The sequence below is a fragment of the Pan troglodytes genome, chromosome 4, assembly GCF_028858775.2.
Source record: "Pan troglodytes isolate AG18354 chromosome 4, NHGRI_mPanTro3-v2.0_pri, whole genome shotgun sequence".
NCBI lineage: Eukaryota > Metazoa > Chordata > Mammalia > Primates > Hominidae > Pan > Pan troglodytes.
This window is the reverse complement of record NC_072402.2, coordinates 109,896,181-109,914,667: the sequence shown is the minus strand read 5'-3', so window position 1 is coordinate 109,914,667 and position 18,487 is coordinate 109,896,181. Positions and strand designations below refer to the sequence as shown.

General features: G+C 37.1%; 1 protein-coding gene across 11 annotated transcripts in view; it reads left to right on the top strand.

Annotated features, from left to right (window-relative positions):
• The window catches only part of EPB41L4A (erythrocyte membrane protein band 4.1 like 4A), a 273,201-nt gene that overhangs the window by 230,392 nt on the left and 24,322 nt on the right, over positions 1-18,487 (top strand). For 10 of the 11 annotated variants that reach the window (XM_063810543.1, XM_063810546.1, XM_063810540.1 and 7 more), the window contains 5 exons: positions 2,273-2,392; positions 15,441-15,488; positions 16,067-16,135; positions 17,338-17,448; positions 17,623-17,704. In XM_063810543.1, coding sequence (XP_063666613.1) covers positions 2,273-2,392; positions 15,441-15,488; positions 16,067-16,135; positions 17,338-17,448; positions 17,623-17,704 — 430 coding nt within the window. Of the gene's footprint in view, positions 1-2,272; positions 2,393-15,440; positions 15,489-16,066; positions 16,136-17,337; positions 17,449-17,622; positions 17,705-18,416; positions 18,418-18,487 lie in introns of all 11 variants that reach the window. The other variant, XM_054684526.2, reaches the window with a different exon arrangement.

The window sequence follows — 18,487 nt, the reverse complement described above, 5'->3', positions numbered from 1 at the left end:
CAGGAGTTTTAATTTTTTATCATCAGAGTGAAGTCTGAGTATGAGGGTAGCCAGCTGAATTCCACAATAGATGAGAATGAACATACAGTAACTGTGCTTCCTTTTCAGTGTCTATTACTCTAGGAAAAGTATGTGTTTGCCCAAGTTAGGCCTCAGCTTTGTTAGCAGGTTTGACCTCTCAAAAATATTTAGATCCCTGACTTCCTGACACAAATATTTCACATTGTAAAATTTAGTTCTGCCCATCAACTGGACAGTGATTTTGTTCAGAATGAAAGCTGCATCCTAAAAGACTCCAGGGTTAGGAGTTAGGAGACGTGAGTTTTGTGTCCAATCCTGGGCCCAGCAATCCAGGTGTGGGTTCCTGTAGGAAGGGAGATGCCACCTTGCCAGCGCAGCACCTTCCCCGTGATTGTCTCTTCCTAACCCTGACCCCTCAGTCCTGGGGGTGTCCAGGACTGCTCCCCTGCCAGCAAGCCTTGTGGGTTTCTGACTGTCACATGAACACAGAATGGCTTTTAGATGTAGGTTCTGGCTACAAAAATGTGTGTGTGTTTACAGCACACACGGGTACCAACATGCCATTTTCAAATGGGAGTGTTTGTTTCAAAGAATGATTAATAATTATGACCTCAAGTAGTATACCTTCTCATAGTTTTCTTCAGATATTTCTAATATTAAGGTCCATAGCGGTATATGTTCAATTTAAATTTACTCTGTACATGCAATGAGAGAAAGAATTATGCTCTTTGATCTGCGAAAAATACCATGACAGTATCCTGTTAATCTTCAAATAATAGCCTATTAAAAATGAAAACTTTAGTGAGGAAATACATACACTTCAAAGGCTTGGAGTATGTTACAGATGGTTTTCTACTTAGCACAATTCTTCTTTAATCTAGAGAGATTTAAACAGTTTCTTCCTCACAAAGTGCTGTTCTTTTCAACTTGAATTTGCTTTACATTATGTCTAAGTTATATGTGAAATGAATATTTGTCACCCATCCACTGATTTGCACCTGTAAGCAAATCCAGATATCCAGCCCACAGTCTATACTAAGTGCAATAACAGAGGAACCAAAAGACATCTGTTCAGAGAAGGAAATGCCTCCAAGCCTGCCTGTTCTTTTTACTTTTGTCTCAAAGCAGTTATGCTCATGCAGTTGCAGTACTGGGGTGAGTGCCTGGCAATTCCATGCTGCTCTCTATACCCTGGGAGATGAACACTCTGGAGCAGTTTTCTGAAGAGCTTACATAAATTAGAAGTTAAATATTCAAATAACAGTTGTTCAGTTTTGCCAAAAAAAAAAAAAAAGGCTTCACAGCATCATTGTGGTGCATTCAAGACAGTATTTCACATAAATTAAGTACTTCTTCTCTCCCCCTAATAGTGCACCTCATTATTTGAAAGACTTGATACCTTGGAAGTCCAAAATTTCTGCAGTTTGAGTGTGGTCCATGGGTTTTGTTAAGTCTATATCATGCTTTAGAATTGGTTGCAAGACTTAAAAATTAGAAGAGTTCACTTTAAGAATCCAGATTTGGGGATTATCTTTTTTTTAAATAATGAGAGGATTTGGTAACACTGTCTTGTGATCTTACATGTCAAGTGCCTGTGCTTCCAAGTCTTTCCCACCTTTCTCTTTTCCTCATTTTCATTCCTTCCCTGCCCACATCCAGCATCCAACTGTCATTCCGTCTTAAACATGTGAGCAGCCATGATGGGAATGGTGTGTCTTATTCAGCTAATGCATTATGCCACCATATTTAACTTTTTGTACTTCTAGATTTCTCTCTTAAAAAATGGGAATTATATTTGGCACCTATTTTTAATGAAAACTTTGACAATTAGCTTGACTTTTTAAGAGTATTTCAAAGTAAAACTATTTATTACTATTATGACTAGCACATTTAAAATAATGATTTTGTAGCATCGGTTAAGATTGGCTCTATAGCAGACACCAAAGTTTCTTTAGTCGAAACTTAGAAATGTTTAAAATAAGTTTTTGATACATGTCTTTTTCCTAGAAAATTAAAATCAGAAGTCTGCAAATAACGTGTTTACATATATCATGAGTATTATTTACTTCTGAGTGTTTATATATACTTACCTACATATGGATATATTAATTCAGTTAATATGCATCTTTAGCTATAAATGATCATAATAAAATTTCTGCTGCTTAAATAACATTTAAAAGCAAGTTTAGGATAAACCTAAAACGCGCCATCCATGTAGATGTTAACTTCAGATGCATGGCTTTCCTTTCAGAATACGGCAGGAGAATGATATGGTTGATTCAGCGCCTCAGTGGGAAGCTGTATTAAGGAGACAAAAGGAAAAAAACCAAGCCGACCCCAACAACAGGCGATCCAGACACAGATCTCGTTCGTATGTGGACTCTTTTTATACCTTGATTCAAAAACACTGAATTTGAAGTAGCATGTGGATATTCAGGTCTTCTAAAGTGTTTTAGTTCAACTAGGATTATTTCATTGTTTATTTGTCATATTTACCTTCTAATATTTGTGACATTTATTAACCATGTTTGAAGCCATAGAAGTTGAAGCACAGTCAAAACAAAATGTCATGAAAACAAGGCCCTCAAAGCCATATTTTTGTTTTGTGTTGTTTTTAACCAAAGTATACATTCACCTGAATAAATAGGAATAGTCTCCTTTGTTGTAGAGCCAGGCTGTTGGTGAAATACCTGCTGCTTCTCAGTTTGAGTCTGCACAATTCTCTGAAGTCTTGTTCCAGACTGAACCAGATGTAAATATCTTCCCATCAAAATACAATTTGTGAACAGTAGTCAGTGAGTGATTCATTACACCTCAGTGTTGGAATTTGCCTGCTCCTCCTGTTGCTAGGCAACGCCATGTGTGAGCACAATTACACCATAATGGTGTGATTGCCAGTCCCCCAAATTAATTGTCTTTGAGCTGGTAAAGTTTCTGTTCGTGTGTGTTTTAAATCTATACATTATCAAGATTTAGACGCCTCACTCCCACTCCACTTGCCAAACCATGGCTCACCTTTTTAAAGTGAGCCAAGACTAAGTACAGATCCTTTTGTGATCGTGGGTGGTTAGATGTCTGATGTTGATTACTCACAGGAGGAGGGATTAAGTCCAGTCGTGTATGATAAGGAAATGAAAGGATGTTGGGTAGTGGAGGTAGAGACTGGGTAGGTAGGTAGGGAGCTCTGAGGGAGCCAGGCAGGAGGGTGACAAGAGGACAGCTGTGAGTGCCACATCAGGTTAAAAGAGATTAGGAAAGAACTCCAGAGTGTACCGGGGGGTTCACACCAGGACCCTTTGTACTGTGGGACACTAAGGGACACTTCTCAGTCTTAGATGTTTACCTTTCAATTAGAAATTAACCCCGTGTATATGTGTGTATTTTATCAGTAATGCATCATTATGAGTGATGACTTTCTTTTGTAATAGAAAACCTGCAAATAGTCACTACACCATGTACACCCTTACAGATGTATTAATTACTCTGTAATTTTTTTTAGCAACCTAATTAAACTAGTAGTCAATTTAAAGCTGAAGTTAATGAAAATTTCCTTTGTTGTGATAGCACCTTCCCCCAACTCCATTTAAAAAAAAAGGAAGTTTAGATATGAAAGAATCAGACCTCACTGAAGAACTTCACCCAAAAGGTGCAGAACCCAAGATTAGATACAGCGTAGTCACGGGTAAATCTTTTGCCACCATATTTTTACCTTTCCATGTGGAATAGTTTTCTATGAAGGACTTGTTAGACACAAGGTTTGGCAACTTGATATTAAATCTTAAAACAGCATTCAGTTTTTCTAACTATTTCTAAAGCATTCTGAGTTCAATTAAATGCCAGTAGTACATTTAATTTATTTAAAAAGGGGAAAGTAAAATAAAATTAGAAAAAATCCTATATATAAGTTTTGAAGAAGTCAAAAAACATTCCTGGAGGCAATAGTAAATAAATGGAACCATTCATTTGTAAATAAAAATTGGGAAATAGAATAATTTAAAATTGTTATTACTATAATTCAGTTATATTATGGAGTAATTATTTGTAGTGGGCCTGGGAATTTAATAATTTTTTAGTCAAGTGGTCGGAGGTTCATTTAACAGCCTTTAAAATTGAGGCAATTTGAGGTGAAATTTACATACAGTCAGATCCTCTCATCTTATATGTACAGTTTAATGAATTTTGACAAATGTATCCATAATCTATCCATCCTGCCAGTCAGGATATAGAATATTTCCATTAACCGGAAAGTTCCTTCATGCTCCTTCTAGTCAGTGCCCACCCCCACAACCAACCACTGTTCTGATTTCTTTTTCTTTTTTTTTTTCTCTGTCACCCAGGCTGGAGTACAGTGGCCCAATCCTGGCTCACTGCAACCTCTGCCTCCCGGGTTCAAGCCATTCTCCTGCCTCAGCCTCCTGAGTAGCTGGGATTACAGGCACCTGCCATAACACCCAACTAATTTTTCTATTTTCAGTAGAGATGGGGTTTCACCATGTTGGCCAGGCTGGTCTCAAACTCCTGACCTCCAGTGATCCACCAGGCTCAGCCTCCCAAAGTACTGAGATTACAGGTGTGCACCACTGCGCCTGGTCCACTGTTCTGATATCTATGATTATTAGTTTTTCTCTCTTGTTGAACTTCATATAAATGTAATAACACAATATATACTCCTTTAAAATATTGCTTCTTTCACTCAACATGTTTTTGAGCTTCATCCATGGTATCAGTGGTCATTTAAATTTTTGTATATACTGCAATATTTTTATTCATTCTCTTCTTGATGGACAGTTGAATTGTTTCCAGTTTTTGCCATTGTGTTATAGACATTCTCTACAAGTATGTGTGTGGAATTTGTTTTCTTTTGCTTGGGCAAATACCTAGGAGTAGAATTGCTGGATTAGAGGGAATTTGTGTGTTTATTTTATTTTATTTTTTTGAGACAGAGTCTCGCTCTGTCGCCCAGGCTGGAGTGCAGTGGCCAGTCTCGGCTCACTGCAAGCTCCGCCTCCCAGGTTCCACGCCATTCTCCTGTCTCAGCCTCCCGAATAGCTGGGACAAGAGGCGCCCGCCACCACGCCCGGCTAATTTTTTATATATTTAGTAGAGACGGGGTTTCACCGTGTTAGCCAGGATGGTCTCGATCTGCTGACCTCATGATCCACCCGCCTCGGCCTCCCAAAGTGCTGGGGTTACAGGCATGAGCCACCACGCCCGGCCACATGTTTAATTTTATAAGGAATTACCAAAATGATTTCCAGAAAGGTTGGGTCATTTCATACTCCACTAACAAGGTATGAGAGGGTCTTGTTCTGCCCCAGTTCTTGTTAGTATTTGAGTTTGTTGCTGCGTTAATTTTCGCCATTCTACTAGGCGTGAAGTAGAGATTCCATTGTAGTTTTAGTGATCATTTCTTTCATGGCTAATGATGTTAACCACATTTTTTTGTGCTTATTGGTTATTCATATATCTTCATTTTTAAAGTGTTCAAATTTTTTGTCCAGTTTAATTGGGTTGTTTGTCCTTTTTCTTATTCATTTGTAGGTTATTTATGTATTCTGGATAAAAGTTCAATTTCAGATATGCACGTTATGAATGAATACTTTCTCCCAGGCTGTGGTTTGCATTTTCATGTTCTTAACATTGCTTTTTGATGAGCAGACTTTTTAATTTTGATGAAGACCAGTGTATCAGTTTTTTTCATTTCTAGTTAAGGCTTTTTTTTTTTTTTTAATCTTAAGGAGTATTTGCCTACCTCATGGTCACAAAGATAGTCTTATATCTTTTTCTAGCAGCTTTATCGATTTTGCTTTTATACTTAGGTTTGTGTTCCATTTAGAATTAGTTGTTGTATATGGATGAGTAGAGATTGAGAGGTGTTTTTCCTGTAGTCTATCCAGTTCCACCACCATTTTTGAAAAGACTTTTCATTGAAATGCCTTGTGGCCTTTGTTGAAAATGAATTGACTGCTCACATGTGGGCCAATTTTGTTTCATTGATCTATTTGTCTATCCCTAAGCCATCATGTTGTCTCGGTTACTGTAGCTTTATAGTAAGACTTGAATAAAGCAGTGTAAATTCTCCAACTTTGGCTTTCCCTCTCCCCCTTTATGCAAGATTGTTTTAGCTATTTTATTAGGAGCTTTGCATTTCTGTGTAAATTTTTGAATCAACTTGTCAGTTTTTACTGCCTTCCGCCAAAGACTTTTGACTAGGAATATGTTGAATGTACAGATCAATTTTGAGAAAATAAATATCTTATTCATCCATTTGTTTTTATCTTCTTGCAGCAATGTTTTATAGTTCTCAGTACGGAGTAATTTATTTTGTTATATTTCAGAAAATTTATTTTTCAGTTGTTTTTTAGTATATAGAAGAACAAAGGATTTTTAAAAATACTGATGCTACATCCTGCCACCCCATAAGCCTTGTTAAATTCACTTACTAGCTCTAGAAGCTTTTGCGGGGGGGCAGTTTCTTAGGATTTTCTATGGTTACAATCATATTTGTGAACAGTTTTCCTTGATTTCTAGTCTTTCTGTCTTTTATTTCTGTTCCTTCCCTTACACTGGCTAGATCATGTAGTACAGTGTTGAGTTACAATGTTGAATACAAGTGGTAAGAAAGCAGACATCCTTGGCTGCTCTTTTTCATAAAGGGAGAGCATTCAATATGTCACATTGTATATGATGCTAGCTGCACAATTTAGGAAGATCCCTTCTATTTCCAGTTTGCTAAGAGTTAGTGAAGAGTTTTGATCATGAATGGGTCTTGAGTTTTGTTATAAACTTTTTCTGCATCTGTTGAGATAATTGTTATATGGGTTTATTGTGTTCGTGGAGGAATTAAATGGATTCAGTTTTGAATGACACATCCTTGCATTCCTAGCATAAGCCCCTTGTGGTCATGTTGTATTTTCCTTTTTGTATGTAGCTGGATTCTATTTGGCATTACCTTGTTAAGATTTTTTTCTTTGTTTTTGTGAAAAATTGATCTGTAATTTTCCTGTAATGTCAGGTTTTTGGTAAAAATATTATATTGGTCATTTAAAATAATTTGAGAAATATTCCTTCTTCCTCTGTTTTCTGAATGAGTTAATATAAAAGCATTTTTTTCTTCCTTAAATATAGAATTCACCAGTGAAACAATCTCTGCCTGGAATTTTCTTTGTGGAAGGTTTTAAATTACAAATTCAATTTCTTTGACAGATATTGAGATATTCATATTTTATACTTATGTGTAAGTTTTGATAATTTATGCTTTTAAAATAATTTCATTTTTATCTAAGTTGTCAAATCTTTCAGCAAAAATTTGCTTATAATTCTTCATATGCTTTTAATATCTGTGAAATCTGTTGTGATATCACCACTTTAATTCCTGATGTTGGTGATTTGTGTTTTCTCTTCATTTTTTTTTAATTTATTTTTTTTCAGAGAACCAATTTTAGATTTTGTTGCTTTTTCTTTGCTATCTGTTGTCTGTTTCATTGACTTTACTTTTTATTCTTTTTATTTTGTCTTTTACCTGCTCTTTTTTCATCTTGTTAGGATAACATTTATTTTAAACCTTTCTACTTTTCCAATATAAGCATAAATTTATAAATTTCCCTTTCAGCCATGCTTTAACTATATCTCACATGTTTTTGACATTGTTTTTATTATCATACAGTTCAAAATAATTTTTAATTTATCTTGTCATTTTTTTGATGCTGGCATTTTTAGTTGTGTGTTTAATTTCCAAATATTTCAGGATTTTCTACAAATCTTATTATTCTAATTTAATTCCATTGTGGTTAAAAAAAAAAGTCTGAACGGTTTTAATCCCTTGAAATTTATTGAGACTTGTTTTAAGGCCTAGCATATGGTTTTTAATGATGAATAATCTGTGGACTCAAGAAGAATGAGAAGTCTCAGTTACTGGGTGTCGAATAGATGCAGTTAGCTGATAGTGTTCAGATTGTGTCTTTTTAAAATTTCTTCATCTACTTTTCAAGTAGTCATTGAGAGAGGGATGTTAAAATCTACAACAGTGATTGTGAATTTGTCTGTTTTTTCCTTTAATTCTGTCGGTTTTTACTTCAAGTTATTTTGAAGCTCTGGTGTTAGGGGTATGCATATATATGGTTTTTTCCTTCCTGATGAACTGATGACCCTTTATTCTGGCAGTACTCCTTTCTCTGTGTCCACTACACATGCACACACGTAAATTCTACCATACCTTCTTCATGTTTACTGTTTGCATGGTATATCCTTTTAATCTGTTACTTTAAGCCTAGTTATGTCTTTATATTTAAAGTCCACCTCTTGTAAACAGTGTACAGTTGGTCTTTTTGTTTTGTTTTTTTTAATTCTAGCCTGACAATCCCTGTCTTTTAAGTTCAATGTTTAGCCTGCTAGCAGTTAACATAATTATTTGTATTTTGGGATATAAGTCTGCCATCTTGTTCTTTTTTCTGGTTTATTATGCCTGTTTTTTGTTGGTTTGTTGCTCCCTTCCTACTTTATTTTGTGTGAATTGAATATTTTTTGATACTCCATTTTATTTTCTCTACTGATATCTTACCTATACTTTTATTATTTTTTTATTTATTGCTTTCTCTCTGTAAGTGTGATTCTTATCAGTGTGGTTCCTTATCACACCCTAAGATTAATATTGTAACATTTAAAATTTAGAAACGTTGGAAAAATATAGCTCCACTTGTGCTTTGTGCTATTGTCATATATTTTATTTTTGCCTGTTAGAAGCCTTGTATTAAAATGTTAATGTATCTTTGCTTAAACAGTGAGTTTTTATATAAAGAAATTACGAGGAGGAAAAACCTTAGTTACTGTGGTGGGAAGAATAATGACCCCTGAAATACGTCCATGGCTTAATCTCCATAATGTGTGAATATATGACCCTAGATGGCAGAGAGGAGTTAAGATTGCAGATGGAATTAAGGCTGTTGTTAATCAGTTGACCCTCACCCAGAGATATTATCCTGGATTATCCAAGTAGGCCCAAAGTAATCATAAGTTTCTTAAAAGTGGAAGAGGTGACAGAAGAGGAAGAGTGTTTCAGTTTGAAACGGACTCAACCTGCTGTTGCTGGCTTTGAAAATAGAGGAAAAGGCCTTGAATGAATAAATGTGGGCAGCTCCAGAAGTTGGAAAACACAAGAAAATGCATTTTCCCTTGAGTCTCCAGAAAGGAATGCAGCCATGCCAACACCTTGATTCTAGTCCAGTAGGACCTGTGTCGGATTTCTCAGCTGATACGGCCAAAGTGCAGTTAAAGTAGAAAAAAAATTATATATATATATATATATATATATATATATATTTATATATATTTGTGTGGATAGTAGTTCATTTAGAAGTTGCTGGCCGGGGACGGTGGCTCATGCCTGTAATCCCAGCACTTTGGGAGGCCAAGGCAGGCCGATCACCTGAGTTCAGGAGTTCAAGACAAGCCTGGCCAACGTGGTAAAACCTCGTCTCTACTAAAAATACAAAAATTAGCTGGGTGTGGTGGTGGGTGCCTGTAATCCCAGCTACTTGGGAGGCTGGGTCAGGAGAATTGCTTGAAGCTGGGACGCGGAGGTTGCAGTAAGCCGAGATCGCGCCATTGCTCTTCAGCCTGGGCAACAGGAGCGAAACTCCATCTCAAAAAAAAAAAGTTGCTCTGGTGGGTAAAAAGCACATTGAGAAAGAGGAAGAAAGGAAGCAGGAAAGCAATTAGAAAACTTGCAGTGGTCCACGTGAGATGGTTTTAGCTCAGAAAAGATAGTGGTGGTGAAATGAAGAGAGTAGATGAATATACATTTTGGAAGTAAAGCTGACAGATTTGTAGTATGAGCAGTATTATGGATGACATTGAGTTTCTGAGCAGATCCACTGAGTGGGTAGCATCATGTTTTACTGAGATGGGAAGGTATGGGCCAGGAATGTTTTGGGGGGAAAGAATCAAGATTTCTCTTTGTTAGGTTTGAGATGCCAAGTAGGCAGTTAATGGAAATGTCAGGTGGACAACTGAATACAAATGTTGTAACTCTTAAGGATGATGGATTACTTCATATAGCACAAACTGAGCTCTGTCCTTTATTTGAGTTATGACTGTTAAAAGCCTGAGATTTATTGACAATTAATAAAATACCTGCTGGGTGCTGTTGTTTGCATTCTGGATCTTCAGCTTATTACCTGATCCCCATGAGCTTCCATCTCTACAACACTGATGGTACCACACTCTTAGGATTTTGCTGAGCATTAAGTGAGGTTGTGCCTGTGTCACAGCCTTTATTAGTAAGTTCCCCCAGGTCTTAGTTATTCTCTAGAAACACTGCAAGGTATTTGTGTTTTTCCTTGAGATGAGGAGGTGGTGAGAAATGAAGAGAGTAGAGTAAGGCAACTCACAAAAAGTCCTTAGAGACTTGAATTTGGTTGTGTGAGGATTTAGGAACCACTACAGCTTTCTTTAAAAGTGGAAATATAAGCTGGGTATGGTGGCTTGTATGTGTAGTGCCAGCTACTTGGGAGGCTGAGGAGGGATGATTGCTTGAGGCCAGGAGTTCAAGACCAGCCTGGGCAACATAGTGAGACCACATCCCTTAGAAAAAGTGGAAACATGGCTAGGGCAGTATTCAAGGAAAGCAATCAAAATTATCCTTCATATATATATACATATACACACACACACACACACACATATCTTCAGATATAATATATACATAATATAGAAAATATTTTAAAATATATGTACTATATAAAAATATTTATGTATATTTGGCATTTCAGATGTACAGTAAACCACTGATCTCTCCATTACTCCCATATTCTTAAATTCCTACTGCAGTATATGTAAATTAGGTATCCATTAAGGGTCAGAAGGTTATGATACATCATTATTCATTTTTGTATTTTATCCGCAACAAATAGCTAGAAAATCAATTCATTAAATACCAGAGACATAGAGTAGAGTAGTATAAAATACAAAACTGTTTTCTACTAAAAAGCGTTAAGCTGAAATATGATTAGATCTCTGTTAAAACATTGGGAAGTACAGTTCTATTTAGTACATTTTTCAGCTACAGTTGATGTTTATCAGTAGGAAAAAAGCTTTGTTGAACCTGCTTTTCTACATGGGTGAACCTTTACTCAGTGGGATATTTGGAAGAGGTATTAAAGCGTAAACAATGGTTTTGGTAGGGTCAAACCTGGGTGCAAGAGAAGGTTCGGGCTCCCTCTGGTGGTGATAATATCTTACTATTTTTATTGAAAAGTACTGATACTGTGGAAGATGAGGCCGTCAGGGCGATGTTCTCAGTTACACACAAAACATATAAGTCTGGTGTGTTAGGTGAAGATATAACATGAACCCCCACCCCCAACCCGGAAGTGCCTCCTGAGCGATCTTCAGCAGCTAGGTTGTTCATCTCAGTGGCTTCCTAAGGCTTCTTTGATTTGGAGGGGGAGGGAAAAGAGTAAGACATCTCCTAATTAGATTTATTTTGACCAGTCAGGAATGTGACAAAGAATGACTGGGATATTTGTTAGGTGCTTTGAATTCCTTAAATAAAGATGTTTTATAAATGTACATATTTTCCACTCTAAATTTCCTTTCAGAGGAGTGATCAGTATAAAGATGGACAAAAAAAGTAAAATACTGCCATATTTTTTAGTATAATATACAAAATATAGTAAATATATTACTGGATAATGTATTGCCCATATTATGTTTTTAGATAATATAGTTGAATAGTTTGGGGGATATATAAAATGATTATATGCAGTGATGGAGTTTAAATCCTTTGTAGATTTATGATATGTTTGTTTCAGGGTTTTGGAATAAGGGAAAGTGATTTGTGAATGATGTGTCATCAAACTAATTTCTCTGATTAATTTAAAGTGGAATATTTGTATGTGGAGGAGGGATGCTTTTGAAAAATACTGGACTAATACTGGGCTGCATGTTTATTTTCTATATATGTCGTACCTATGGACAACTCAGGGTTCTATTTCCTTTCCTTAGGAATTTATTTGGAGAGTTTAAGTAAAACATCTGCATAATTAAGTGCCTCAAATTAAGAAAAATGACTGCTGGAATTCCACGGCTTTCTAAATCCACAAGATAACACTGAGCTGCAGATCATGAATTCATCCTAAATTATTGATTAAATGTGTGTGCAGATGTAAGCATAAAAATAATACATTCCTCATTAACATGCAGCTTGTGTTGACATTTGTGAAATCACAGGTGGTCTAGCAATCAGAGGAAATTAGCAGTTTTTAAGCTTTGGAACTTTTCCTCGCCTTAAAACTGTTTGAAACTATTGGCCACGTCAGAACTTAGTTTAGTTAAAAATAGGACTTTTATGGTGCTATAGAATGTAAAAATAAAGACTAAACTCTTCAATCTTTTAGGACCAATGTTAATGGCTAGAAGGTCTGATGATCTCGTTCAGATTAAGATAACATTTCTCAAGCTAGGCACGGTGGCTCACGCCTGCAATCCCAGCATTTTGGGAGGCTGAGGTGGGCAGATTATGAGGTCAAGAGATTGAGACCATCCTGGCCAACATGGTGAAACCCCGTCTCTACTAAAAATACAAAAATTAGCTGGGCAGGGTGGCACATGCCTGTAATCCCAGCTACTCGGGAGGCTGAGGCAGGAAAATCGCTTGAATCCAGGAGGCGGAGCTTGCAGTGAGCCGAGATGGGGCCACTGCACTCCAGCCTGGGTGACAGAGCGAGACTCTCTCAAAAAAAAAAAAAAAACAAAGATAACATTTCTCTAATTCTTCTGAGATGGGAATGAAAAGCATTTCCTGTGGAATTACAATAATAGTATATTTAAAAAAAAAACATGAAAACACTCTTATTTTTTTTCCTGATAACTAAGGTAAGAAATTCTCCGGCTTAAAAAGATCAGAAAATATAGAAAAGCATAAACAAGAAAATAAAATTACCTGCAATACCAGCACTCAGACATATCCACTGTTATCATGTTATCATTTTTTTAATGTATTGTTCATAGTCACTATCTCTCACTACCAGGCCTGATATCATGGGGTGTATGTCCTCCTGGCCACTCATAACTTTCCTCATTCTCCCCGTGTCCACCCTGAAAGCATTCAGCTTTGAATTGCATGCCCTCACATGATACCACTCACCACTTCCGGTAGTTGTCATCAACTGCACCCTCGGTCATTTTCCCATTCTTTTAAGATTTAGGTTCTGCTGTACTGTCACTCTCTCCAGCACTATTCTAGTACTCACATAATGGATCTTTACAATAACTTGGCTTCCACCACCCAACCATAGCCACTTAATTCCTAGGTCATACCCTTAATCAGTGGTTTTCCAACTGGGGGCAGTTTTGCTTCCAAGGGGACATTGTCTACAGACATTTTTGGCTGTCACACTGGGGAGGTGCTACTGGCGTCTAGTTGGGTAGAGGCCACAGGTGCTACTGATCATGCTACAATGCACAGGACAGCCTCCTGCAGCACAGAATTAGTATAGAAAATGTCAGTAGGGCCAAGGGTGGGAAACCCTGCTGTAACTAGAAGAAGCTGATATGCCCACTATCATACCTTCCTGAAATAAGAATAATGATCAGTAGAATAGCTTCCTAACCTGGATATTATGTAATACTTCAGACTCTTGGTTGACTGTGAGAAGTAGATCCTGGGGTATATCACAGCTGAACCATCATTCTGTCAGAATGGAATAACACCTTAGTGCTTTTTAATATTAGCACTTTCTCTGACAGTATCATTTAATGGGGTTAACATATTATCTAGCAAATCAGACCAACCAAATGTAGGAAAGGCAGAATACATACAGGACACCAAGGAAGCAGTTTCTATGATTTGTAAGAAACATACAATTTTTTTTTTTTTTTTTTTTTTTTTTTTTTGGCACAGGGTCTCATTCTGTTGCCCAGACTGAAGTGCAGTGGTGTGATCTCGGCTTACTGCAACCTCCACCTCCCAGGTTCAAGTGATTCTCATGCCTCAACCTCTCCTAAGCAGCTGGAATTACAGGCACATGCCACCATGCCCAGCTAATTTTTTGTATTTTTAGTAGAGATGGGGTTTTGCCATGTTGGCCAGGCTGGTCTTGAACTCCTGACCTCAAGTGATCCACCCACCTTGGCCTCCCAAAGTGCTGGGATTACAGGCTTGAGCCACTATGCGCAGCTTTAATCTTATTCTTAAAACAAAGAACATCTACATTTAACAGTACCATATTTGGTCTGAGACCAAGATTTCATCCCTTTTTCCTTTTTATGTTTTGTCTCATCCTGAGTTGATTAAAAGCTCTTTATAGACAGATCACTTTTTTCCCCCTGCACAAAGGAAAAACCATTTGGTCAACTCAGTGGCTGGAAAGTAGCTTAGTGTATTCTGTAGGTTCAGGAAGCCCTACCAGAATACCGTAGTGGTGCCCTTATGAATCGAGAAAAATGAAAGCATTAATGAGATCATACACTAAAAGCATTATTGAGCCCCCCAAATGCTAATACAGATTAATCGCATACAATTCCATAGGATCAGTGGCTTTTAATTGTTATTTGTTCTTTCTTTTGGCCTATTACTAGATCTCTGTTCTCTTAAAGGGACTGATGAAAGCTTATTTTCTCACTATGAAGAAAAATCATTCTGTGTCAACAATTGCAGTGATAATAGATTTCACTGCATTCATTGCTACAATGGGAGAAATAGTTGATACTACAGAGAGTACAAACACTTGAATGCTGACTGAATTTTTCATTCTAGGAAGTTAAAGATAGTGGTATAATATCTACTCACATACTTCTTGGAGAAAAGATTTGCAGAGTCAATAGTTAGGAATGGAGAAGGGCGTAAAGACGGTGGCAGCATGAGCCAAGGCCACAGATAGGTCCTAGCATTCGCTGGCCCAAGTTTTGTTGCAGAAATGCAACACCAGATGTAACATGAAAGATGGGTCATTGGTACAGTCTGCCATCAGGGCCATCCCACCAGTTGCTTTTTCCTTGTGGTGGTTGCTTCTCCTAGGTAATCACAGATCATGCTGGGACTTTTTAGAATCAGGATGAGTTCTTCTTTTACCATTACTTACAAATATCTGGAAAGATCAGAAACAGACGCCCTGAATCATTCTTCGTTGTACAGTTACCACTGGATGGGGAGGCATATGACCCTGCAGTTCTGAGGTCTTTCATTAAATGAAACTCTGGTTATGACTGGGTTTTATGATTTTCCTTCAGCGGCAGTAGCAGCAATTTAGCTGCTGGTGTCTTTATACTAACCATCACAATGGCTCTCCCTGTCCAGTCTTTCCTTGTCTGTTCTCAGCTGGCAAATAAGAACTTCACAGTCTGAAAACTATTAAAGTTAGTTATTAGGTTGTGAGATGAAGCATGTTTGCAGAGATGAATGTTGTTTTCTCTATTTATAGGAGAAGCCCCGATATCCAAGCAAAAGAAGAGTTATGGAAGCACATTCAGTGAGTAATAGTTTTCTTTCTCATTGTTTTAAAACCCATGTAGTTTTAATGCAGTTGCAAGGAAGACTCCTGATACTGAGAGGCAGCTTCAGCGTGATGCCTGCCAAAGCCATTGCCACTGTGTGTGGCAGGCACGTGGAGCACATGGCGGTGTTGCCTTAACCATATCAACAGCCTATCTACAGGCAACCCTGACACCTCCTCACCTTGGGTCATTTAGTCTCGCCTTTAAATGGACCTCAGACAGGCCAATAGTTTACAAATAAATACCAAGGAAAACAAATCCAGAAGAAAACAGACACCTACCACAGGAGAGAGAAGCAGATCTTTTATAGGGAAATGGGGAATGACTGGAGTCTGAATGTAGAAAAATTGAAAGAAGGCAAAAGAGCTACAGAAAAGGTTTTACCCCTCCTATTTTTCCTTGAACACATGTTTAGTTTTTATAAATTTTCATTAGTTTTACTAACACTGTTTTGTGACAAGATTAGAAAGGGAAAACTCACCTGCTGATTGTGAAAGATACTAGCATTTATACCAGCACCACAACTATCATTTTCTTGCTTATTCCTTTATAGAAAAGAACTTGTGGATCCATCCGGATTGTCTGAAGAACAATTAAAAGAGATTCCGTACACTAAAATAGAGTGAGTGCCTTTCAGAATCTTCTCACAAAAGCTTTATTAGTGCTTGTGAGTAATCCATTCTAATTCTTCAATTGTGTTCCAGGCAGTGCTTTAATTCGTCTTTACATTTTAACCAAAACTAGGTGACAGTAGCGAAAGAGGAAAAAAAGTGTGCATTAAAGCTACTTATTCTACACTATAATCACTATCATCTCTTATTAGCCACCTCTTTGTACTTGGTAGGTACAAGGGGGCTTTTCCTGATTAATGTCAGTTTTAAAATAAATTCTTTTCTGAGATTCTCATTGATAAAGTTTTTTATCCATTATTTTACACCAAGAGAATTATGTTGACCATAAAACTCTCATATGAGCCCAGTCCAATCCCTGGTATAGAAGCAGCACATTGAGCAGGCTTTGTGAAAGCACAGCAGGAGTCCTTAGTCACCAGTGTAAGAGGAACCATACCTGTTGACTGTGTTTTCTGCCTTACCAGTACTTGGTTAAGAGAAACTGAGTGCCTGCTTTGTTTCCCTTCTGTAGCTATGCTACTTTCCCACCACAGTTAAATAGCAGGTTGGTACACCCCAGCCACCCTCTGTCCCCATCTTTAGGTCAAAGATTTGAATTATTTATTTATTTTTAATTATTAAGGTATAATTGACAAATAAAAATTGTGTATGTTTACAGTATACAATCTGATGTTTTGATATATGTATACATTGTGAAATGCTGAAATCAAGCTAATATATCTATCACCTCACATACATTTTTTTATGGAGAGAACACTTAAGGTCTACTTTCTTAGCAATTTTCAAGTAAAGACTGAATTCTTAATGTTAGTAGCTAGGACAGTGGACCAACTTTTTCCATTAGGAATGCCATTTTGTCTGCATTATAGATTTTGTTTACTTCCACGCTACTAAGAATTCCACGGTAAGGAATAATTTCATTTAAAATTTGGTTGTTAAAAAATATACATACATACATATATATATGTATATACACAAATACTTTAAAGAGCTTCATTTTCACATATTGTCAAGGGAGCATTTTTCTTGTGAAATTTAAGTCACTCAGGCTTTCAAACCCTAGAGGAGTCAAGTTCTTTTTAAAACTCTGAAAGTTGTTATTCTTTTGCGGTTTCAATATTAAGGAAGAACTCCTACTTTTCCTCTTCTGACTTTGGGTGTTTGTTTTCATGTTTCTTGGTTGCTTGTTCAGGACACAAGGTGACCCAATCCGCATCAGGCATTCTCATTCGCCACGAAGTTACCGCCAGTATCGCAGGTCCCAGTGTTCAGATGGGGAGCGATCAGTTCTCTCGGAAGTGAAGTAAGTGGGCAGGCCAGAGTACACCATCACCATCATGGCTCCAAAACAGTGCAGTCTAAAAGAACTTCACTTGCTGATGGAAATGTTTTATATCTACACTGTAGTTCTCTTCCAACTTAATTTATGATTCTAGATACTGTTCCAGTCACTAATTCTAAAACTCATTCTCTGCAGTTCAAAAACAGATCTTGTACCACCACTTCCAGTGACCCGTTCTTCGGATGCTCAGGGTTCTGGGGACGCTACAGTTCATCAGGTTAGTAATAGTAAGGTTTGAAGAAGGTGTTGTATTGATGACAATTTTGAGAAGCATTTTGTGCTTTGGAAAGTTCTTTAGGGAGGTAGGGCAGGCAATGAAACCTTAATGTCATTCTGAGATTCTGTATTTTAAAAGAACGTGTAGAAATCATGGAAGGAAAAGTGCATGATCAAGAACCCTGGCACAATCTGGGAAGAGTTAGGAATAACAGGTAGAGGTAGTGGGGCAAAGCTGAGGATAACAAAGATTGTAAGACCATTTGGAGCCAGAATAAAGAAACAATTGTTTCACTAATTAAAAAGCAATAGTAACAACAGGTATTTTGAGCCAGAGAAACAAAGAGAAAGTGATAGACTCACTTTGTTAACTGATAGCAGACAGAAGAATTACTTAAGTCCTGTTTTATTTCTGTCTTCTCCATCACAATTACTTTAATTCTGGAAATGTTTTTAAAATGTAGTTAAAAAGGAATTCAGAGACAGAACACCTAGCTGCCTTAACAAAATCACTTTAACACTTAGCTGAATTTGATAATCAGGGGAACATTGTAGCAAACATAGTTCAGGAAGAGTTTCATACCACCTCTCATGATGTATTTTTTAATAAGATGGGAAAAATGTGGGCTGAACAAGACAGTTGGATGGATTTATATCTGGTTAAACAACCACTGTAAAACTCTAAAAACAAAGTTGATGTGCTGATGGATCAGGGTCAGCCCGTTGTTCGTCGTGTTGTGGTTTTCAGTGTCATTTGATCATGGATCCTTTAGAAAAGCCAGTT